Raw genomic sequence first — 26,203 nt, 5'->3', positions numbered from 1 at the left:
GTGGTTTTTAAGGTGGAACTGCTTTATTCAGTGTGTTTAGTGGTTTTAATCAGCAGGTCTGTTTGTTTTGGAGAGGAGGACACCTCTGTAGATAATTGGGTGAAGACAACAACTCCCATGATCCCACGCAACTTCACAACTTCCCTGAACTTCATCTTTTGTTATTGTTTGGATTTGAGAAAACCCCAAGCAGCAGAAATGACATACTGTTTAAAATGTCTTAAATGTGATTTAGACAGGTGGATCAATGAAGTTGTAATTTTCATTCTCGCTTTTAAATGTGTTTTAGGGAAAAATTTGCACTGATCATGCTGTAAGAACTAGAGTATGAAACTGACATGGAACAAACACCAGTTTTCCTTCATATCCTATGTACTTTGTCCTAAATTACATTCATAATGGTCATAAAAAGTCTTAAATTGAACCTGTTGAAACCTGCAGAAACCCTGTCTCACCACATTACACACTAATCCACACACTTGTCGTTGTGTGTCAGATTAAATTTCCTTCCTCAGTGTAGGAAATCCTGCTCAAATGACAGATGACACTTTTAAGCTCACCTGATTTGGTTCTAGTTTTGTAGCCATGTTCTTAGTAGTAACTCCTCCCCAACACAAAACACTCTCAAGCAGCTCATTTTACTAATTGAACCCTCAGATCATTATCAAAGCACGATTTACCTCTGTGCAATATTTTAATTAGATTATAGTCTCTATTTAACCCATCATGGACTCTTTGAAGCTCTGTGTTTTTAGTGTTAAGTCCTCAGATGCACGGTTGGAAACAAATGGCCGAGCCCTTTTTAATTTAATGAGAAACCCTGCCTATCCAGATTGAGTCTCTTTGCATCTTTTTTAGGTCCCACCTACTCGTTTTTTGCCATTGAAATCCAGTTAATTGAAGGAGTCTTTCACCGCTATACATGAAGGGGGCCAAATTAGCATCCCTTTCTGCCCATTGGGAAGCTAAGGCAGACGTGGATGCTTTGATGTGAGAAGCACGCTTTCAGTAGGCGGCAGGCTTCCTGAAAATGAGCTGATGGCCCTGCTATTAGGGCCAAATGCAGATGCGTCCATGTGTTGCAAAACGCTTAATCTTTTAATTGATCACCTTCTGCATGGCCTATTCTCCACATAGTTTTTCTCCCCCGCTGCCTGATAATCAGAATCACATTTTGTTGATGACATGAATTGCTTTTCGAAAGGCAGGAAACCCTGTATGAAAGACAAATGCCCAGTGGGAGATGCATGTGGTAAAACAATTTAATACATGTAAGAAGATTCTAAAATGTGCATGTGTGTGGCTCTTGCACACATGTTTTTAAATTAATAGTTAGTTAATACTTTACCGCCCTCCATTGTTATAAGAAATGGACAATAGTTTAGTATAACGCACTAAGGAGGATAGCTCTTTTATGAACCTGCCTCCACAGTCTCATACAGTCTGACAGTAGCTTTATATGGACCACAGGGCACACACTCGAATGTGGCAAAGTGGATTTTATGTTAGTGGATATGCTGGACATCTGTTGATCAAGATTATTTAAAGATGATTAGGATGCAATGTCCTGCAGCTTGGATAAATTGCTTTATCTTTGAATTGACTGCATAACACTGAAATAGCGCAAAAACTGTTTTTTTGCATCCCCTAGGAATACTGCACTGCTAGTGTAAATTCCAGTTCCAAATAATACCAAATTACTCAACAGGACAAACCCTTAAATAAAATGACAAAATGTTTTGTCTTTTTGTTCAATTGAGGTTTTGCTGTTTTGTTCCATTCTTTCCATGAACAATGTTCAGAAAGTTGTCTTTTATTGCAGCAATTAAATGTGTAATAAATGTGTACTCAACTGAATTTGGGCTAGTTGATTTTTTTTATAAAAGGAAAAAGAAAAGACAGTGGATTCTATATTAAAGATTTATGTTAGCATAAGGAATACATTAGATGCACATTTTTTAAAACTATACTTTCAGCATATTTTATTTCTTGCAATATTAAATTCTCACGCTTTTGGGTGACAATAACGTTTTTTAGGTCAAATAGATACCTCTATTAATTTATTAACAGTGCTGTTGACTGCAGTGACTCAAAAAATAAAATAAAAAAACTTACTTTTTCGTGAAAAATAGAAGGCTATTGGATTAGTGACTCTACTGTAGGACCAAATGTTTTAGCGGAGACACTTTTCTGCCATAAACAGGTGTTCAATATAGCTCTGCTGCTGGAATCCTTTTTTATTTATTTTATTCTGAAAAACAGTTATTTTGATTGCAAGAGCATTTCTATCTGTCCATTTAATCTGAGCATTTAAACACATCCATTAAGCCTTTACCACAGAAAGACACAGGCTTGAGTAGCCTATTCCTAGCAATGATCCAAACATGTACAAATATTAGAAACAGCTTATGCTGTGCAAATGCTTTTTAATAAAGATAATTTCACAAATGAAATTCATTCTCAGCTAATTTAACTAGAAATATCCTCATGAAGAGACTGGAAATGATCACTTTAGTGAGGAATACATACAAACCTTCATATTCCCGGGCAGTGTGGTGGGAGTAAGTCTCTGACAGCGGCTGACTGTGTGTAATGTCTGCTGTCTGTCTTTTGCGTTCTGGTTTGTTGGCTTAAAGCACAGCGGGCTCTGAGCCACCGCGCAGGAGAGCCAGTGGAGAACAAGCAGCCCTCGCATTCACAACTAAAGCTCCACGCTGTGGACACTGCCCCCGAATCTGTGTGCTTCCAACAGCCGAGCAAAGAACTCCCAACACCTGGCCGTTAGAACGGCACCACACGTGCAACTTAAATAATGCATTATTGCTGCTTATTTCATTAATAAAGAATAAACAGAGCCGATTCATGCTTCATATACTATATATATATATTTACAGACAAAATATAAATGGCAGCCACTGAAGCACAGTGTCTTTGATTTACAAAACTTCCAACAATATGGACAGAACTACAAATAAAATATCAGAAGTAGACAAGTTGAAAAATAATATTAATAATAACAGTAAAAGAGTAGAATAGATAAATTCGTTTGGGATAAAAGTGCAAAAAGGATGGGGCAGCGTGATGCATCTATATCTTCCAAAGCATCCATTAGGCCTATTTATAATCATCTGTACAGAATGTCCGCTTAAAATGGAGTGACATTTCAAAATGGACAAATGTAGACTTTTTAGTAATATTAGCTGCTAATAATAATAATAATAATAATAATATGTTTTGTCAGACATAACAATACGAAAATTCTCAGCCTATACATAGAGTAAAAGGGGCAACTTTAAAAAATCAATGGGCCCACTTTGCATGTGTGAATAAATATTAACATTGTTAATACGTTTGTAAAACAGTGAGTTATATATTTGTAATGGAAGGAGAAAGAGAGTCAGTGTTATCTACAGTACATGTACAGTGTGAGGGTCGCCGCCGGGTACAAAACGGCTCTGCAGCCTACTATAGTAGATGGTCCGGGGAGCAAATGTCGTCCTCGATGTCCACGTCGTCGTCGTCGTTCTCGTCCAGCATGTACGAGTCCGCCTCCAGTCCGTGTTTGAGCTCCTCCGCGCTCTTGTCGTTCAGTTCGCTCTCGCTCGAGTTATCCGCGGAGCGCTCCAGCTCGCCGGGCGTCTTCCGCTCGTCCTGCGCCTTCCTCAGCTGCTTCTTGTGCTTCATCCGCCGGTTCTGGAACCACGTTTTTACCTGGAGATGGGTCAGAAGGGTGTGAATTATTATAGAAAGGATCCCTAATGTATCCCATATTGGCCTGTGAGCTACACAAATCCAAAAATCAAGATCAATATAAAAGCAAAATTATTCAAATGTTTATCTTGGTTTGTTTTTAAATTGGAATAAAGATTAGGCTATATTAAATCTAGGATTTATTGTGTATTTAGAGTGACCTGTACATTTTGAAATATCAGCTGAGTATATTTAACTCACATTAGTACACATAAACCTTATTAAATCTTCAGGGTGAAACAACACAATGAATTGCTCTCGTTTGTTGCATATATCTTTATGCTCTGTAGTATATTTAATAGCTACATATAAATAACATTTTGGCGATTTTTATTTATTTATCTTTTTTATTCGTGTATTTTTGTTGTTTGTTTGTTTATTTGTTTATTTGAGGAACCCCATTTGCCCCACACAAAGGCATCACACATTGATGCATCCTGTTCTAGCCCGGTGCTTTCAGGTGTGTGTGTGTGTGCGTGTGTGTGTGTGTGTACCTGTGTCTCGGACAGACTGAGCGCCGTGGCCAGCTCCACTCTCTCCGGGGTGGACAGGTACCGCTGGATCTCGAACCTCTTCTCCAGGCCGGACAGCTGCGAGTCGGAGAACACCGTCCGGGCCTTCCTGCGTCTGCAGTGCTTCCCCGGTAGCTCCGCGTGGTGCTGGAACAGGGCCGGCATCTGCATCCCTGCAAGGTGACAGGGAACAAAACAAACAAACAAAAACTCTTAACATATCGCAGCAAATAGAAGTTCACTGCAGCTGATGAGGCGTTTGGTGATTTATGTGATAAAGAAATAGCCTATATATTTTTTTGTGAATGTAAAATCCATAATTCATTATTATTTAGACAGAATGATTTAGTGCACCAATAATTAGACATAAATTAAGATGAAAAAGGTGTTATCTAATATCAGTTTTACACATGCAGTCAACTCGAACCGAATAAAGTGCAGTGCTTGTTATTTCCTGTTCAACTAAGATAAGATATTCCTTTAATAGTCCCACAATGGGGAAAATTCCAATCTTACGGCAGCAAAAGTGGATAGAGAAAAAAAAACAGTATAAGAACAGTATGAAATAAAATAATATAATATAAACACTGTACAAGAGAGAAAAAAAACAGTAAGAAACCACAACAGATAACACAATAACACAAACACTAGCAGCAGTTTGCACATGGGCAATAGATTGCACAGCAATTATTGTCCATTGATTATTGCACATTGTTATTGACAAGACTCAACCAGGAGATTATCAGTACAAATGAAGATATATGTAATATAATGTTAGCCCAGAGATTAAGAGGCATTGACACTGGCTTTCCTATTTAAATAGGCAACAATGCGTTTATGTCTGTAAGTATAGAGTTTATAGCTTGTCCATATTTGACACAAGTTCCCTCCTCACTGAAGGCCGCTCCTCTGCCCCACCGGCTCTCCCACGCTTACCAGATGTGAAGAAGTACTGGTGATGCTCCGGCTTGTGGAGAGGATGGTGCGGATGCGGCGCCAGTATCGGGGTCGGCATCAGCGGGTATCCGTACTCGAGGATGGGCATCCGGGAGGCGAGGGTCCCGCAGAACGGCGAGGGGATGACCTCTCTCAGCGGCTTAGGTTTGTGCAATAAGATGTCCTCAATGAAAAACGACGTGGACCTCTGCGTGGGCGCCGCAGACGCGTAGTTCATACTCATGATGGTAGTTTTTGGGGAGTTTGTTCTTGTTTTCCTCGCTTTTTAAACCCGCATCAGCACCTAGCTCTCCCCCCAGGTCTCCCAGGCTTAAATGCAGCCCCTGTGTGTGATCAGTGAATGACACTACGCCGAGCATTACACAGAGATCAGTGGGAGGGCGCGTTTCCGACAACTATTTATTCAGAGAGAGTAGCGGATTGGGGGAAATTGATTTGCTCGTCAGCCAATTAGAGCTGCGTATGGACGGATGAGAGATGTGGGGGGGCCGTTCTTCCTTCTGATTGGCTGAGACGCGTTCGAGGCTGGTCGTGAAAAAAAGAAGAAACAAACAGATTCCGGAGATGCAGCGCACCTGTGACAGCATCAGCGTTCATCTGAACAGGACTGAAAACCCAACCGAGAATCACCGCTCGTGGTGGTGCTTATGCGGTCGCCTAGCAACCGGGCTGTTTCGCCAATGGCCTCGTGGAAGAAGGGTTCTTCATTTAGCCCAAATACAGTTTGTCAAATAGCCTACAGTTAATTAGTATTGAATGTTACATTCCGGCAATTATGAACACAAAGCAGATGTATCTAAACTAGAGCTGAACAATGAATGGAAATATTATTGAAATAACAATAGGCTGTGTTAAAGTGCAATATCCAGATTGTTTAATAGCATTGTAATGAAGTAGAGCTGCAGAAATGTTCCAGGTGTAAGAAAGCATGTTTGTTTGCTACAGACTGCAACAAATGTCATGTTTTAGTGTTTTTATTTCAGTCAAAATGAAAATTGTGAAGCAAAAACGATCATTCCAAATAATCGTGGATCATATCGCAATGTCTGTGTGTTTGTCCACACCCTGCAGCCAGAATTAAAGCTGCAGTATGTTGCTCATTCACTGTTTAACAGTCACATGTTGTTGGCTAGTTGGTGTAGTCCGGCGGTGATAAAAAATTCCGTTTACTGCTGTGGTGGCATTTTTCACTATTTCACACTACTGGAAGGAGCCATGGTAAGACCTGGTGCACAGTGGTGACTGAAACAAAATATGAAGTGTAGCTATTTGTCCTCACAAAATAATCCGTTTTCATACTAGTCAGTGTGAGTTTTGCAGTGTTTCTACGATCCTGCACATGGTCGATAAAACACATATTTGCACATTTGTCTGCATTTCATCCAGTCTAAGCATTTTTTTACTTCTTGTGGCATCGCTGTGTAATTATATATCTATATTTATAGTTTATGGAAGTTTTCGACAGTTAATATGTGATACTGTGGGACACTTTCTGATAATTTACCTTCTGCGCCATTTTTAATTATGATCCAAACGTCTCAGCCCGTTGTAATACTATTCTAAATAGCTTAAGAGCTCTACATAAGAAAAAAGAAAAAAACACTAAACACAGAGATGAATCTGCAGTCAAACAAGGACACTTAAAACACATTCAGTGGTTATTCAAGTATAGGCCTAATGAATGAAATACACAATGATAATATAAACAACAACACTAATAATAATAAAGATCACCTTTTAACGGCGGCTGCAGGTTACAATTTCAAACTATCATCAGTCAAACATTTTTCAGAACGCTACATCTATTTCCAGGTTGTTGAATATGGCCTGGCCACGCCCCCGATAGTCGTGTCATAACCCTTTTTTTTAAATCTCATACTTTCTTATGATGAGCTCGTTGTTGATTTTTAGGAATGGAAGTAAAGATAAATATGATGCAGCGTATTGTCCCACTTCCATCTATCTTCAGGGGCGGATCTGTCCCAGTTTAGTGTAATGTACAATTAATGTACTGTTCTCTTATGGCCACATTTTAGACTAAGTGATTAAGATCTATTTAAAAAAGACATGTATTTAGAAATAAATCTGGAAATAAACCTTTAGATATTTCTATTCAGTATTAATGTGCCACAATAATGTTTTTGAGTTCAGATATCTTCATTTGGGGGATATTGATATATGTGATTGTTTGTGATTAAATCAGCAGATATNNAATTGAATTGAATTGAATTAATCTGCTAAGAATATTACCTTTACCCTGCAGACTTTACACTGGTGAGCTGTTGAATATAGACATTATATTGATAATATCAATATTTTATTATTTAATATTTATTAAAATCTCCATGCCACCCTCTGGACAACCCATGAATATTTCTCTGGATCCACCCCTGTTCAGAATGACTTTCTATCAACCCGATGATGGCCTTTGACACAAAACTTTATATTGACTTGTCTGCAAACTTGAACACGCGACCACACAGTGTTAGTAATTGTTCACTCGGAGAACTTCTGCACTCTTCCTCCATGTTGGTGCTTTCTGAATCAGGGGATGTAGCCTGTGTCACAGGAGGATTGTTCTGCTACAGGTCTGTCTAGTCATTTCGCCCAAATTGGCTGTAATTGTCGGTATTAAAATCTGGGAGAGTACAAGTGCCGCTCCTGTGCCCGTTTGCCAAAGAAAGCGTTGCGCTGTAATTTGTTGATATGGTGTTGTCATCACATTTCCAATCAGGCCGCTTAATGCGAAAGTGTCTTAATGTAGGCAGAATTCACGCTGCAATGCTATTAGGCAATTAAGGGAGATGTTAGAGCGGAAGTTGTAATCCTTTGGCTGGAGGACAGGATTTCCATTTGATCAGATGGAGGGAGAACAAATTAATTACTGGGAATCAGTTACGCTGGAAAAAGCGCCGCTCTGCTGCATTAGTTTGCATAGGTTTGTATTAAATGGACGTGTCAAAATGTAAATTAGCGGGATGGTTGCAAATCAAACACCTATTGGCACGGCGGGGACTGTACACCAGTGCTCTATAATAACTCATTCACAAATGAAGCTGCTTCTAAAAAGCCATTACATTCTTCTTCTTACAGTAAGATTCTGTCCGTTTCCATCATGGATTAGTCTGAAAAATCATTCAGGAGACAAATCAAATTATTTTCTCTGGCAGATTTCTCATAAAAATAAGATTCCAGGAGTCAAAATACATTAAAACACTTATATTGGCTTTTTTGGGTGATGTTAAAGAATAGCACCAGGAAAGAAAAGACCTTTTAAAGACATGGCCAAAGCAGATGGAGGTGCACCTGGCTGTGCGTCAATCCCTTTTATAGAGCGCACCAGGATAACAAGTTGCTTTTAGGGGGAAATTAGAAAGTAAATGAAACAAATGGTGATGAAATCGTCTTTAGGATCCGTTCTTGAGGCGCGGTTAAGCGGCTTTTTGTGGCCATTTCATTAAGTAAGATTTTGAGCCGGCCAGGCGGTGCGTCACTCCGTTAAGTGGCACGTTTGTATAAGAGCTCTGCAGTAGTGCGTTGGGTAAAAAAAGGCTTATAGTTTCAAAAGCGAAAAAGCAAAGCAATAGAGGGACCCCCCCCCCCAAAATATATTTGCAGAAAGGTATGTATCCACACTGTGTGTGCATTCCTCCTCTAGTATTTCTGTAATATAAAAAATACCGTTTGTTTATTTTAAAGCTTAAAACAACGACTTTTAGTAACAGAATCTTGATTAATGGTATTTTATATCTTTAGTAAGACTTTTTTCCAATAATATTGCTTTAAAAACTATTCACAGCAATTGTTAGGGATAAAACGTTCAATTCCTGCATAACGATGGATTAGAATAGTTTTCATAGGCATATTAGGGTGTATTTTCTTTCTCCATTATTTGCCCCATAGATCAAAAAACAAATTATCATGAAAAAGTTTTCAAATAAAAAAAAATCTATTTTTTTCTTTTGTAATATATGTAGATGTGTGTTCAGACATAATTACATTTAGGTTTTTGTTTTTCAAGGTGTTTTTTTTATTGCAGACTGGTCTGTACCTAATTTTGTAAGAAACCCAGCCCATCCAGCAATGAATAAACACCTCATTCTATAAACAGTGACAGGTCTTGCTGTAGTTTGGTCACTCCAACAGGGACCAGTAGTATTTGCACATTGTTACTTAACTTCTGCAGCTTGTTTGAGGCAGCAATGATCATTATTAAATCAACATTAGCCACAAAAGAATCAATACTGGCCCACAGACTACAGGGTGAGAAAACTACATATGACTTTTGAATGAAATATAACTATGTCATGCCTTCGCCATTCTAGGAAAAATAATTCACCTTGCAGATTTAGTAGTGGGTATACCCAATGCTGACTGAAAAAAAATATATGTATAGTATAGCTGCGTATACCTGCACTACACCACTGACTGTAACGAAAAATCACCCAAAGAAATCAAGTCGAACATGCACATGTGTCTAAATAAAAATACAAAAGCCATGTTTTCCCACTCTTTTATTGAAATCATTTAAACTTTGATCGCAACTCTGCATCCACACTGATGGTGAGAATCTACACACTCATAATCCATGGCTTCTTTCTGGATGATGCTCTAATTCTTCTAATGAGAGTTAGCACTCCTGGGGCATTCATGCATCCGATAGGCACACATATAGAAGATACCTGGAAGCAAAGAGAGGTTAGGTCTTTGTTATCCATCAGGAATGTAACTTGAATTGACATGGATTAAGTAAAAGGAGAAGCAATGTGCGTGATTTACTGAATTTTGGGGACATATAAAGTATGCTTATGTTTGAAATTGTGCAGTTCTATATATTTGTTGTACACACAATATGCACTCTGTGTGTCCTATTTTTGGGCCTTGATCATCAGTGACTAGTTATTGAATGTTTTTCATTCAAAAACAAAAAATCACATTGGTAAATTGGCTTTTTATGTCATTCTTTGAGTCTATGTAGCAGACAATTAATGCATGCAAATTTGGAAAACTATCATAGAGGCGTGTATCGTGGTATTGTAACTCGCCATCACTGAAGTATTATAGTTATTGTACTACTTTGTTATTTTTGTTATTGATATTTTCAGTCTCAGCAAAACAGTTGAACATTGTGGTATTTTCAGCATATGGATGCTGTTCCCCTTTAAACCATTTCCATATTCAGTTTAGTGCAAAGGCTGCTGAGCAGCAGGTACTGCACAGCATGGTGAAGGATTCAGAGATGAGCACTTACTACAAGCATCACTTACTGATAATTGATCCAGCTGCTAGACTATGGGTTAACCCATGTATGCTCTGACTGTGTTCTGCTGAGGAAGTCACTCGCTGTATTGTATGTGCAATATTACATACTCACATACTGTAATTTTCTTTATTACACACAGTACATGCAGCATGAGTAGTGGGGGCCTTGACAATACATAGAGGTGGATACAGGCCTATCTGCTGTACTATATTTGAATTTTCATGAAGATATAGTGTAAAATGAATCATAAATAAATAAAATATTGTGAGCCCCTTGCCAGCCGTGACTTCATACAGCATGTTCTCCAAGCACTTCACTGAGTGCATTAGTTGCTTATTCAGGAGCCCACTCAAGGTTATAGTTTGAAAAGAAGTTAACATTTAGCAGAAAACGATCAGAGCTGAATTTCAGACTTAACCCTGACAAATGACAGATTCTGATGGAACCTTTGGTTTGTTGGGTTCTATGTTTACCTGAAAAGAAGGTGAGCACCACTGACACCCAGCCAATGATATAGGACCAGGAGAACCTCCAGTTTCCATAGCGTTTCCCATAGTAGTTAATAGTCACACCAGTGTACACTGCCATCGCTAGAAACACTAAAAAGCCTGTGCAGGATAAAAATGAAATTCAAAATGTAAAGAAAGATTGTAAAATGGGCAACATTTATGACTGGCTTCTTATCTAGTTTTCAGTTAAACAAGTTCTGCTTTCATTTCATTGTGAGAATGGATTGATTCGTAGTGACAAAACAACACCAAAGTATATTATTAATACTAAATAAAGGCCAGTGCTAATTATGCAAAACAAAGCATAAAAACACAGTCTTAATAAAACCTCTCAGTCATGAATGAAGACTTATAAACATAACAAGTTGCTGTGCTTTGCTGTGAAACTGCGCTGATAATGGAGTCATTAAAAAGTCATTAGTTCATGATTAGTACATTATTATTACTATTCAAAAACCTGCTTTGAGTCTCAATCTATGGTGGTAACATTCAATTCAGATAAAACCAACCAAACAGAAAACCAACACAGTACAAAACCAATAGAGTTGAACTTACATGAGATGAAAAACAATATGCCTGCAGCAAAGGTTTTGTCAAACCTGTCAAAGGAGGAGTAGTGGATGAAGGCCATAATGCCAATGATGATGCCAATGAAACAGGCCAAAAGAGAGAGGATCATGAGAGCACGGGTGGCGTCTAAGTGGGCTGTGGACAAAGTCAAAGGTCAATAGGAGTCACTGCTGGGGTCAGCGTGAGTCAACAGAGGTGAAGGATCTGACTTGAATGACGTGACCCTGTTCAGGCCATGCTAACAAGCCAATATGATGAAGGATGGACCTCTTTGAGGAAAAAAAATAGCAAATTACTAATTTTATCACAAATGGAAATCCTAAATAAGATAAGATACGATGCTCCCTTATTGACCCCCCTGTGAGAGAAATTCAAGTTGACAGGGTAAATGTAGTGCAAAAAGTACAGAAGTGTAAAAATACTATACAGAATAATAAAATAAAAATATTACAAAGATATAATAGAAAATATAAAGACATTATTAAGTGCTGCTCACAGTGCTCCCATGTCAGTGTAACTATATAGGATAGCCATTATTATTTTGTAATTGTAGAGTAGTTTCTGTTACATTAGAATGAGCTGTTTTTATTCACAGAGGGAGTGGGTCCTCTTTTATGGAGTCCGCCATGTTGAACCGCCATGTTTCTACAGTAGCCCAGAAACTTTTTCATGGTCACGGGCTTTAGCGTTTAGCGAAGTGAGGGGTTGCAATCTGCAACTACACCACTAGATGCCACTAAATTCTCGCACTGGACCTTAAATATTACAAAATGCAACAACTTTTCTAGCTTTGAAAAACATTGAATCTTTGGCTCCACCCACTGAACTTTACTTCAGTCAATGAAATGATTCCTGGCTCTGGAACAGCTTTATCTTTCACAAATGTTTGTAGAGCTAAACTGAAAGGTAATTCTTTCCTCATCATCTACATCAGTGATTCCCAAGCTTTTTCTGTAAAGGATCCCTTTACAATCATTAAGATGTAATAACTGCAGGAAGGAAGGTGTATAACCAGAGATTTGGATTCATTTTGAGCACATTATTTCCTGTAAATATTGATCAGAGATGAGTTTTCCTGATATTTTTCGTAACTTTTTATACAATTCTCTGTATGTATTGTGTATTTTATTTATTATTACAATCATACATATTTAATAGGTTTCCTTTTTGACAAATTTAGTGTTTGCTTCTCATTGTTCTATTAGCTGTTTGGTTGTTTTAACTATGTATTTTTCTGCAGCAGCATGGCAGGGCAAGGCTCTTGATTATTTATATCTTAAATAATAATCTAAACTGTTTGCACTATGTAATACACTACTTGCACTATTAGTACTGTACAGTTCAATATATATTTAGATATATATAGATTATATTTTCCGCAAAGTTACTGCTGCATATCTCTCTATGTTTTTTTGTTCTGTGCAATTATTTATTTTTATACCATGCCACTACCTCCTCCTGTTACCTGTGCAATATTCCATATCAATCGTATCCGTATAAAAGCTGTATATAGCTTTATATATTCTACATACAACTCTTATTCTATTTTTTCCATTTTTATTATATCTTGTGTTTTTTCTGTTTTTATTTATTTATTTATTTAATATGAATTTTTCTTATCTGTTGTGTTGTATCTGGAACTGCTGTAGCAAGTGAATTTCCCCAGTGTGGGCTCAATAAAGTCTATCTAATGTTAAACGTTAAAAATCACAATTTTCTTCAAATAATAATAATAATGATAATAATTATTATTAATTATATAATAATAATAATAATAATAATAATAAATAATAATAATAATGAATAAATAATAATAATAATGAATAAATAATAATAATGATAATTATTATTATAAGAGAAATTACTATTTATTATGTTTTTTTTTGCAGCCCTTAAAATCAAGAAGACCTCGCAACCCCCTGTGAAACATTGGTGACCCCTAGTGGCGGTCTGGACCCCCAAGTTGGGAACCAGTGATCTACTTGAGTCCCTCCTCGGCTAACACGTACCAATGCTGTCGTTGTGTGGGAAGCACTTCCCCGGCATACAGTAGCGCCACAGGCCCTGGTGCATGTAGTTGCTGGACTGCCGATACTGCATCCAGTAATCGGTTGCTGTGGAAACGATCAGGAGGATGTTCCCCACGCCTGCACAAAACAACCCTCCACCCATAAAGCTGTACATCCTGCACCTGCAGACACACACACACAAAATGGAACATAAGGTCACTTAGCATCAGCGGTCAGTGCCCCTTACACACACACACTTCAGGGAGAGAGGGTCTAAGTGTCAGTAATTGCGTTGTAATGAACATATTATTTCCACTGGATTGAGCTGCGGGGTCGCCAGTGTGTGTATGCTCCACTTTGTTCTCTAGGAGATCAGTCCCTGAAGATGGGCTTTACATACACCCCCGCCCCCAGTGCACACACACACACACACACGCGTGTCCAGCCTCTATCAGGTCCAGGGATGCTTTGATACTTGATACATTTATTGCTCATTGTTCCACCTGGATGCAATATCCTGCAGCCATCCTCTCTTTCTCATGGAGAGCTGTCAGGGATTTTGGGGGGGAAAAGATGACAGATAGATATATCTTGTTATGTCTGAAACCTGAACGGGATGCTCGTTGAAGAGCTCTGTGTATTCATTGAAGAGCTCTGTATTTCTGCTGGATCACATTTCCCTCTGAGCATCCTCTCTGGCAACTTCCAGCAGCTGTCACAATTTGAACCAGAGCACTTTTTAAATCCATTTGATCCCCAGCACCTGAATTGTCTCAGAATGTCAATGTCATGTGTGATGTAGAAAACTCTAATAATTTTATTTAACAATCAGTCAGCCAGTTGGATTTAATATTCTTCCAGGTAGTCATTTTCTGCCAGGAACAAGCAGTTAAGTACATTTTCCTTTCATTCAGACAAAGGCCTTGGTTGTGACTGACCTCAAGGCTTCCTCTCAGTCACATCACTCAACCTTTTTCCCAGAAACTCTTCAACTCTCACTTCAAATGTCTCATATTCCAGTAAAATAGCTGATAATTTACCTGATGATAAATATTGGGCATGTTTGTCCCACAATCATTTCATAGATACAAATCCTTTCCCCTTGTTGTACAATGTCTGCGCGGTAATCAGTTCAAAATAAAGCTTTCTCCATCTCCACTTTTCATTCTGTAGAGGAGACTGGATCTTAATGTCTTTGTGTTCACCACGCTGCAGTTACATCAACGCTTAAGCTATTCATATCTGTACATTGATAGCTTATCGCCTGCAGAGAACGCTTGTCTCTGTGGAACTTTTGAGACTGTTATATATAAAGACATTTTAAAAGAAAGACAAAAATATGCTGTGAGACTCCTCAATTCATCCTCCACTATAAATAATTGTTTTGTTTTTGATTTATGTGTAGCATAAAGGGACTACATCTTAAATGTTTTTGCCGAATGATAAAAAGATTAACCATGAGCCTTTCTGATGCGCTGGCTAATATTCAGAGTTGTGTGGAGCTCTTAGGGCTGGAGATGTCTCCACATGGGGTAAAAAAAATAGCACAAATAAATAAAAACAAACCAAAACACAAAGAAAACAATTAACAAAATTTAACATCATCTTACCTTAATCAACCCCTTTTATGAAGACGTTTGTGAAGACAGGGTTACCTGACAAAATACAAGATCCTATAATGCCAAGACAGGCAGATTTCCAGCAGGCTAATAGTGCTAGCGTTTGACTGGGTGAATAGGGAGAAGCTGGGGCTACAACAAACACAGCGGCGAGACAATAGGTTAGGCTGACCGCCGGCCAATCAGCACCCACCAGTTTTGTGGTTTGGGAATCTGCTGAAAAAACAGAAATGGCCAAAGCTTGGCAAGCTGAAGTAATAGTGATGACTGCATGGTTTTGATTGAAAGTAGAGGGCTGAACTGGCTTTAGTACAGGGCAAGCCAGGCATGAAATCAGTCTGATTTTTGTCTATTTATAAAAGCAAACATTGTCACACTATTTAAAAAGTCTCATTGAGTCTAAATATGCCTATTAAGTTAGACCTTTTTCCCTTGATATGCACACTAAATAAATTCAAGGTTTCTTTTTTGTAAATTTTCTCCAATGGATTTTAGTTACATTTGCAGTAATATTACCACCTACACAATATATAATATATATAATATTTTCACAATAGCCATATTACACGATCTCTATAGAAAATATAAAAAAATATACTATAAGTCAAATTTGTCTTTCACTTTAATTGTGTGTTTGTATGTTTTTACTATTTAAGAAGCGCTGAATTATTAGTATGATATTAACATATCTATATATCATTATTGAATTTTTCGTCAGTACCAGTACATCGCCACAACCCTACATACACTGCTTGCACAAGTTAGGTAGGATAGGTTAGGTACACCTTACACTTTAGGTACCAATCTACGTAAAAGCTATTATTCATGCTTTTCCTAAAATTAACTATAAAATTATCTATAATCACAGTACATATAGAATTTAGGAAACATCCCACAATGTCCAGCCAGAACAATTAGAATGTTGTAAATTCTACATTCAATTCTTCATTACTACTATTACTACTACTGCTACTACTAATCATAATAATAGTAATAATAATGATAACTATCATAATCATATATATACCTTTATGAGGGACACAAGAAAAAAGGTCCTTAGCAAAAAAACATACAACGTCTAATAAGTACATATTAATACTAATGCAACTTCATACCATAAAGACTGTTATCAGCTAATTGCACCCACATACAAACTAGAGCTCCAGTGGGTGACCAAGCTCGACTCAGGATTGACCAAGGCCATAATAATGCAATTTCCAGCCTGCACATATATCTGTGCATAAGATTTTGTATCACGGCAGAGCAATTTGGCACACCAAATGACATGTTTCCTACATTTAGCTGGCAGTAACCTTATGGAAGTTTAAGAAGCAGTCCCATGGCCTTGTTGTAGGCCTTGTTGATTATGCATTTTTATGGCTTATGTATTTGAAGTCATATCTTAATTGCTTTCCCTTGTAAATGGCCATTTACTTCAGTCATGTCCTCTGCATGTGTGCATAGTATAAAATATGTTGAAGATTCTGTATCGCAAGTAAGTGCTGCTCTTATTCTGTGTCTGCTGGATCTTTTTTTTTACATTTGTGGACAGTCAACAAACAATGTGTTTGGTCTCAGTTCTGAATAGCAAGAAGTGTTTGAGGTAGCTTTCTATTTTGGTGATGGAAGGAAAGGACACAGACTGTGGATATGAGATGTCAAGGATGATGCTGTTTTTTAGTGATGACTTAGAAATCGAGAGATTCAAACTCATTCATCTGTTACAGTGCTTTATTATTATACACAACGACATTCTCCTGTTGAAATACTTCACATTCGTAGAAATTCCACTTTCAGGATTGGCAGCACTGAAGGTAAATGGAGCCGGTAGATGTTTGAAGAAGCAGCTCACACCAGTACAGATCCCTCCACTGTGCTCTGACTTGATGTTTCCTTCATTCTGACCATCATCTGGCTATATTTCCTCCTGTTGTGCTTCTTCCCCATATCCAGCCAGGCCTCCCTTTGCTTTGACACACACACACACGCACTCACCCCGAAGATGAAAGGAGAAGAGTAGCTCCATTACCTGCATTACAGCAAGTTGCTCAGACCAATTGACTACAACAAAATGCCCCAGAAAAAGCATTTTTTTCCCCCGAGATTTGAGTGCTGTACTTACATCTAACTTCATTTTTATAGACCACAGCCTATTTTCTTCCATCTGGAGTGTGGCAGCCAGGAGGGCATTTGATATCCTCCCATGCACCATCAAAGTGGACAATATGCCTCTGTGACAGAAGAGCAAATCCATGTTTTCTTGAATCCATCCAGCTTTTGAGAGATTAATTTTGTTATGGAAAGTCTACATTTATGTGCTATCATTGGTGGGTAAGGAGCTCATGCAGCACTCGGGAAGGTAATGTGACAAGAGTAATTACAAAGAGTGTGTGGCCGGCGTGCCGGCATTGTTGTGGTAAAGTCACCAAGCTTAGGCACGTCTGAAATCCTCCTGCACACGGGCTTGTTCATGTACAGCTGCTGTCAGAGCAAGATGATCCGCACACTCGCTTCTTGTCTTCATACTGTAAGCTCTTTTATTGAGAAATTCATCGCTCAGTTTTATAGTTACAGGATTACTAACTGAGACCTCTTACGGGGCATGGGTTGTTATCAGGTTTGCAAGACAATATCGTTAGTATAGCGATATTTTGTGTTGCGATATTGTAACTATTCTCAAAAACACTGTATTGATTTTTGTGTTTAAACCGCAAGCTAGATAGCAGTGTTATAAACTGACGACTATGATGTTGGATGTTACAGGAACTGTTATAAATACAAATGCAGATCCCACTGTTCTGATTGCATAAAAAAGTCAACTTATGTTTTCCTAAAATTAGATTTTTTTAAATTGCAATATATCAAAATGTATTGAATTGTAAACCATGTATTGTAATACATATCATATCAGCAGATACAATACAAAGCAAAAAACTGATTCTAATATCCCAAATCTTCTAATATCCCATTAATGACTAAAGACTATATTTAGTGTGTTCAGGAAAAGAAAAAAGCCCCACTGAATGATGTTAGAGGTGGAAACAAAATCTTCTGTGGAAACTGTTGAGACATGTGGCTATACATGACAAAATCAAAATTGTTGATTCGACATATATTTGTCTTGTCTTAATGGGTAGACTATTGGTACCAGGTAGAACATCAGAGAGATGTTGTATTAGATCATTAGATGTATTGTATCATTAGAGTTTGTAGTTTTACAGCCATTTCTGTACCATACTGTATTTAGTGGTTAGTAACTAGGGGTCACTTATTTTAATCCCATAGGATTATATATAAAATGTCTCTAAAGCACAATGCTGAAAAGGAAAAAAGCAACAGATTATCTTTTTTTCAGTTTGAATTTATACTACATATGATATAACAGTCAAGAATGTGAGTGTATCAATCAAAATGAGGAATATCTGTATATCTATGCCTAGAAAATAAAAAAGCAACTACTAATGATTGATAGTAGTATGTTAAGAAAAACCTGTGCAATAGCCGCATACTTTGATCTATTTGAAAAATCCACATACCTAATGTCATATCAAATATATGTTTTTCCATTCTTCCATTTTAATGCATCAATTACAATAATCCACTAATGTAATATATTTAGCGCACACATAAAGGGCTAATACTTCAGAATTTTGAAGGCAGGTATTTAATTTGTGGTAATTGCTCAATTTTAGGTAAAATATCTAAATACATCTTCCACCAATTCATAGGAACAAGAAACAACAAGTCTGAAAGGAAAAAATAAACACAGTGAGAGTATGCAATCAAAATATGATGAATATTCTTTTGTTATTACAGACTGAATAAAACAAATAACACATTGTAGTTTTAAAGTTGTTTAAGGTTTTATAGGCAAGGTTTATTCTAAAAATCACAATAAGTGCAATTGCATTGAGTGTTGCCAACAAAAAAAGAAAGAAAGCTTCCATAAACTGGCTGCAGGTGGAATCAGTGTGTTCCAGCAGTAAGAGATGAGGTGTATTGACAGAATATAACACTCCAACACTACCTGGCCTCTCAGGTTATAGTAAACACTGGGATTTGGTTCCTTAATGATTCATCTTTTTAAGAATTGCAAACATTCAGCATTATTCATTGAAAATGGTGTCCACAGACACATGTAAAAGCAATATTGGTAGGATTTGTAGTAATATAAACATGACTGCCAGCTATTTATTATTTTTTTTTAGTTTTTTTTTATTCAAAGACAATATCTCTATTTTCAGAATCTGTGTTCAAGCAATCTAAAATGTCCTTTGTAGTCACACATGAAAACCCTGCACTGAGAGCTGATCATCAGAAGTATGTTTCCTTTATTGTATATCCTCTTGTTTATTATATATCCTCATTCTTCAAGTCCAATCCCAGAGTCCTTGAATTTTTCTCTAATTTCTGTTTTTATTTATTTCTATTACCTACCTCTCTGTATTTTTCAGGGTATTACATCTCTTCCATAAATTCAATGACACACTCTATTTCTCCCCATATACACTCCTTGCCAAATATACCCCACTAACAGATCCCATCCTATCAATCAGAGGCTTCGATCCATCTCCGTGCTAATTGAACAAGTGGTTGAGCATCAGATGACCTTTCATTGTGGACAAAACATCCTCATTATGACAACAACAAAGCTGTTCTACAGGAAAACAGCTCATAGATCATGTGAGAATAGAGGCGTGAAGGTGGCCGAAACGAGCCAAAAAGTGTGAAATGCTGGTATTTTCCAGCTGTGCCGTTCACAAGGCACAAGGCCACAAAAACCTATAATGGCCTCTGAAAGTTATCGACATTAGTGGGCAAAATGCTTCTAAATCTTTACGTCCCAGCCACGCTTTGCCTAAATGCTTGAATCAACTCCTCGGAATTGAATTTTCAAGCCTTCAAATGGCTAATTTGTGCAGCAAGTGCTTTCAGCGTTTTCTCAGCAAATGAACGGCGGCTCTAATCATAAGAGCATGTGGATGGCGCTGCCTCTCTACACCCACCCATGAGACAGCTGCATAGACGGGGAGAGAAACATTTCCACTTAACCACTTAAATGAATATATCAAGAAACTAATTTGCCATTTTAATTGCGTGATTTAGGAAGACGCTACTTCACTTGCCCCTCTTCCATCTTGGTTGATTTCCAATGTGAGCGCACATTAGATTGATCTATGAAAGACTGCAGAAATCACAACACTTAAGTCTTTTCATTTTCCCTCCCTAATTAAATAATTGAAATTCCTGTCAGCGTCTGCACTTAAGCCACACACAAACATTACAGGCATGCTGCGTAGCTGAATGAATCATGAAAGGCTTGTTTTTATCTTTTCTTGTTTGTAGCCTGCTCTTTTCTTTGCCTTCTACCTTTTTCTTTTTTGTCTTCCAAGAGCCACAGATTCATTCCATCTGTCAAGCCCAGAAATAGATCAGTACATCCATTTTGTTGAGATTTGCCCGTCCCATTAAGTGATTGCTTGCAGAAATGGCAGGGGACATTTCTTCTGATACGTTCCCTGAAACAGCGCTGGCAGACATTAAGGACATATTATTGAGTCCCATTTTCTCTCAGCCACAAGGATATCCATTAGAGTGGCACACAGCCCTAAATTTTTCCATTTTCTCCCTCACCAAACTTGACTTTACACATTATTTCTGCCTCTGTTTTGTAATTTGCAGCCACAAATTATATCAGGGAAAAGCCATCTCGTAGCATGTGGCTCCTCTTCCCAGGGCTATTTGCCAAGACTTGATTCTGAAGTGTCAAAATGGGCCCATCGTTACGGCTAATCATGACTGACAGCAGTGTGCTTTAAAGTCCATACAAGTTGGCCCACACTGGAAACTTTGTGTGTGTGTGTGTGTGTGTGTCAGACCTGTGGATTTTGTTATTATTCCTGTGCACAAAGAGTGACGTGCTGCCCAATACACACTGATGCTTTCATGACACATTTCTCTGTATCTGTATTTTCTGAAGCACAATCCTACTTCTCTGATCAAAATGTCCAAATTAGTAGAAGTCAAATGCTTCATTCCTACATTCAGTTTATCTATAAACTGAATACATTATATTCAATACATTATAAGTAGGGTTGGGTATCGGTTGGGTTTTATCCGATACCGGTGCCTACTCGGTATTTTTTAAACGGTTCCGGTGCTTAAACGGTTCTCGAACCGGTACTTAAAAAAATTAAACAACACACACTTTGTCAAAAAAAACAACCTTTTATTTCCAGGGCCAAATTGAAACGACCAATATTAACTTAAATCTTTAACAAAATAAATACAAGCTACCATATTGGTACATAATAAATAAACCAATATATAAATAAAAATTCCACATGACATAATATCAAACTAACCCGCTTTCTGATTAAATTTAAAATTGGCGCCCTTTAATACTGAATGTAAAAACACTAAAGTTCAACATATTTGTCTTCACATTATTTATGACTTTTACTTTAACAGAGAAATATCTGACACTGGAGCAGAGAATTTAATACACAGTATAACCTCGGTATATCGAGGTAACCCATAGGGTGTAACCTCAGACACAGGGTCATGCAACAGCTAGCCAATTTACAATCTTAACTAACCTATTCTGTTGCGTCCCTGTCGTAATTTGCAAATTGCGCCTGCTAGAATCTGTGGTTGAAACTTAGGTTTTAAAACATTTTGCATAACATACACAACTTGTTATGAGTTTCATATTAAGCAGAAAGTCAGCGGTACACTGAGTGGATCTATAGCCCACACGCTTGTCACTTCACGCTGGGTTGAATGGCAACGCGTGTTTGCTAGCCTACTTGACAGCATGATTTGCGGTTGGCCATAAATTTTACTAGATTACCGAAGATGAAAAGGCTCGGATGTCATCATCTTTATCATCTGTGATGTCCACCACCACAATGCAGGGCTGGAGTCTCTTCAATTTGTGTCCGGCGAGCCGACACTGGCTGCGGCTGCTGAAGTGCTTGGCCGTGCCGTGACGTAGGTTATCAAACACGGGTGCTTCTTGGCTTTAAAATAACTCCATGTGTGCCCAGATGTTTCATCAAATTCGACGGTTACCTTCCCTTGGCATTCCCAATTGTTTATTGGCATCTGCTTCATGTTGCATCCTTAAGAGTGAAATGCAGCCAAACCTTTGCAGCGTTTTGCCTTCGCATCTTCATTGATCTTCTCGCTACCAGTACTGATTCAACAAGCTGTGCTGAGTAGCGGCACTGACGTCACGCAAGTTGACACCGGAACACCAGGGGGCGGTAAAAAAAAAAAAGTCAGGCACCGAAATGTTCGTTCTTATTCGGTCTGGTTACTACTGTTTACGTCGGAACCGGTTGGTAGTTTAAACATGAAAATCCATACAGTGTTTTTTTTAACTGATACAATATCACAAAACAATATCATGATACTCAAGTGTCAAATCAATATTTTCTTACAACTGTAAGTGGTATCTAGTGTTTGAAATACAGATTGATTATAAAATTATTTGAAAATGGAACCCCTTTTAGAAATAATTTTTAAAATTATGTCAAAACAACCAATATGCTAATGTTCGACTCACAGTTCTATGTGTTTGATACAATCACGGTGTGAAGTAATTTTACTGCATTTAGCACTTATTGTAGTATGTCAGAGAAGTTTGGTGATTAGCCTGTAATCGTAGCATGAAAATGTTGTACTTGCACATGCCTAAATCCAACATCTACAGATAAACACATCTTAAACTACTGTTAAATAGGCTAAGTTTCCTTGTTATTTTGATTTTTGCTAACAAGAGGCTAAATGAGACTACAGAGGTTGTCGGTGACATTGAAACACAGTTGCGTTAGCGTGCCACTTCCATTTCCATCATCGCAATGTGCTTAAGAGTTTTATTTTGAAAAATGTGTCATTATCTGACAACTGTATGTGTACACATTAGCAAAATGATGTCCACTTGATCATGACCTCATTGCGTTGCTCACTCATTCAGAGACAACTCCAGTGTATTGCGCTATGATAAACACAATAGCTTGTAAAAAAAAATCCATTCAAGACCAGATCCACCAACAAACAGGTCAAGCCTTTTCACAGTGTTGTGGAGAGCACAATCACAGAGGCGTCAGAAGGCAGCTCAAAGGCCACAGCAGCCCCCCGCTGAGCTGACATTCTCATCGTGCCTTGCCCATTAATTCTGTCATTGTTGCTGGCCTGGCCTCCCGGAGTCCTATCAAAGACTCAATAACCACTGCTTAACCAAAGTCCATTGCCAATTCCCCCCATCTCTCTCTCCCCTCTCTCTGGCGCTCGCTCCCTGCTACAAACCATCTGACAGCATGCGGGTGCGCAGAGCAACTGCCTTTCACTTCGACATGGCCGGGTTGAAAAGGCCATTATTACCCTGTAATTGTGGGAGTCAAACCCAATTAAGCAAATCTGTATGGGGGCAGATGCTGTCTCCCCCCACCCCCGCCCCCTCGCCACACACACTTCATTTACCCTTTTCTCTTGCTTGCTGTCACTTCACTTAGGCTGGCTTGATCTCTGATGCGAGCTGAACAAGCAGCGACTCGGACCCCCAGCCGAAAGGGACATGTTGCTAATTGAGTTCTTGCTGGTCATTTGCTTCTTCCAAGTGAGCAAGAAAAAAAACTGAAAACTGCTGCCTCATCTGCTGAGGACATTGGAAGAAGAAGTGAAATGCTACTCCCGTCGACAGCAAGCGAAGGAAAAAGGGGGGAGCGAAAGCCATTTAATCCACAGGGAGGGCAGCGAGAAAAGAGGGGCTTAGGCCCGTTCGGGTGCTCCAGCAGGGATCCACACACCAGTGAGGGACTTCCGACTCCAAGAGCAAATGCTCCCATTCAAGTGGGCAAGCCACCCCCTGAGTCCGACACTTCCTGTCTCTGGGAGGGTTGGCTCTGAAATTAGGAGGGTATAACTAAGGCAATGTTCACGCTTATATGGATAAATCTGAAAATGCATCTTATTCTCTTTTTTGTTTTGACTTTCTGACCCACTAAGCAGGTGTTTGACAAGTGAAAATGTAGTGTGTGAATAAATGTGAAAAAGCTGGTCTCTGGTTTTAGTGAAGTGGTGTTCGTATTACTTCATTCATTCATATTTTGCAAATGTATTTATCATTGATGTCTATTGTAATATATATTACTGTTATAAAAGTTTATATTCATAATTATAAATACATTGAGACACACACTGGGTAGCGATGTAGTTGGCGATTAAGCAGTCTAGCTCACTCGATTCGGAGAAAGTAGCTTTTTCATGGCACTGATAACTCGTGTTACCAGTTTTCATACATCCCTATGTTGGTGCATTTTGTCCTTCATACCTGCTCTGTCAACAACAAACAGTTTTCCAGTAAAAGAGCTTCAAGTAGTTTTCTGTGGTTTTGGGGTTTCAGTTAGCATTGGTAGATGTAGAAAAAATTACTATGAAGGGAAACATTCAAAATGTGATTAATGTTTTCATCAGTGCAGAGCCTCAAATATAACCTTTGTGCTGTGGAATTAACCGAATCAATAAAAGAATGTTGAGACACACTGATAATTTAGGTGCAATGACGCAATGTGTGATTTAAAATAAACCCCTTTTTATGATTTTAAAATGTAAGTCATGTTTTTCAAGTAAGTAAGAAGTCAATGTGGAGCAATGTATTCAATATAAAATAAATATGAAAAAAGTTAAATACATAGATTTTGTTAAATGTATATTAATGAAGCAATATATTTTTTAATCCGTTTAAGAAATTATTTAAACTCAACTCATTATTATGATGTTTATTGATAATAATATTAATAATAATAATGATAATAATACATTTTATTTATAGAGCGCTTTTCAAGAAACTCAAAGACACATCAGTAAAAAAGTAAAAGAAAAAGGTAATAACACAACAACACACCAAAAAAAAAAAAAGCTATATCTACAACACTCAACAATGAATTAATCATTAGGCGTGCAAAATGACATGATGATGATTATTTGGTCATTGGTTTGACCTTTATTTTATCAGGAATATTGCCACTGAGATTCAAAAGCTCTTTTACAATGAAGTCCTGGCCAAGACAACAGCATATTCAGAGATTCAGATAAAAAACAACAATAGATTTAAAATGAAACTGAAAAACATGAAGACTGCATAAAAAAATCACATAAACAAAACAAGCAACAATGACAGTTTGATTTCATAATGTTTTATTTCATAATGGCATTCGTTACCAATGACACTTTTATACTGACACTTTATTTCATTATGTGACTTTTCATAACACTGGTGTTTGTACCACCCTCTCACCTTCCAGCTAATCACATGCCCTCTGCCTCTGAACAAGTAAGGCCTTGCTAGTTCCCTAGCAATTAGCATGAGCAACCTATCTAGCTACTTTTAAGCTAAGACTCAAATGCTTAGACAGGATTCATGTACTGTGAATGTGTGTTTATTTACAGCAGCAGTCTGTACTTGTGTTCGTTGCTCTAGCAAACAGGAGCTAACTGGATACATGTAGTAGCGGTTGCTGAGTTTAGTAGCTCCATAGAGGCAGGTAGAAGGGTCAGCGCCCGATCTGTACCTCCTGCCCAGTACTGTGCATGTTCATCTCTTAACAGAGATGAGAAGGAAGCACGATGGCTCACTAGCTACTTTCATATTAGCTCCGGAACTAGGTGATAAAGTCAGAAAGTTATTAATTAAGGTTTTTAATGTTAATGTAAAGTAACAAAAGTAGTGTTCCTCTTGCTCGGCTCATAGCGTCTACATTCAAACAAACACACACAAAAGTAAACATTTAGTTAATTTAAGTTTTAAGTTACGTTAAATGCGTCACATGTTTCTTGTGTTTAACAATGTAAAACTGGGTGTCATACTTTCAGTTGTATGTATATTGTGTATTGTCAACCCAATAAAGATACTTTATTAACATTTAAGTAACATTTAACACAGTTATTTTAACCCAAACCACATTATTTCCCTAAACCTAACCAAAGTGTGACTGTTTCACAACGTTGA

General features: G+C 37.9%; 2 protein-coding genes across 2 annotated transcripts; both read right to left on the bottom strand.

Moving 5' to 3' along the window:
- Positions 1-3,465: 3,465 nt before the first annotated feature.
- bsx (brain-specific homeobox) lies at positions 3,466-5,442 on the bottom strand. The gene is made up of 3 exons (XM_035667149.1): positions 5,199-5,442; positions 4,245-4,435; positions 3,466-3,711 (listed from the first exon to the last, which is right to left on the bottom strand). Exons 1-3 carry the CDS (start codon positions 5,440-5,442, stop codon positions 3,466-3,468), a joined length of 681 nt encoding a protein of 226 aa, XP_035523042.1.
- A 4,397-nt stretch (positions 5,443-9,839) lies between these two features.
- lim2.1 (lens intrinsic membrane protein 2.1) lies at positions 9,840-25,793 on the bottom strand. The gene is given in 7 exon segments (XM_035666052.1): positions 9,840-9,901; positions 10,956-11,090; positions 11,547-11,696; positions 13,571-13,752; positions 23,677-23,729; positions 23,731-23,880; positions 25,767-25,793. Coding segments are annotated over 7 exon segments (759 nt in total).
- Between the last annotated feature and the right edge of the window lie 410 nt (positions 25,794-26,203).

This window comes from Morone saxatilis, unplaced genomic scaffold (genome assembly GCF_004916995.1).
Source record: "Morone saxatilis isolate NCDOM2014 unplaced genomic scaffold, NCSU_SB_2.0 Contig20, whole genome shotgun sequence".
In the NCBI taxonomy this organism is placed as follows: Eukaryota; Metazoa; Chordata; class Actinopteri; family Moronidae; genus Morone; species Morone saxatilis.
This window is presented reverse-complemented; position numbering and strand designations above follow the sequence as displayed.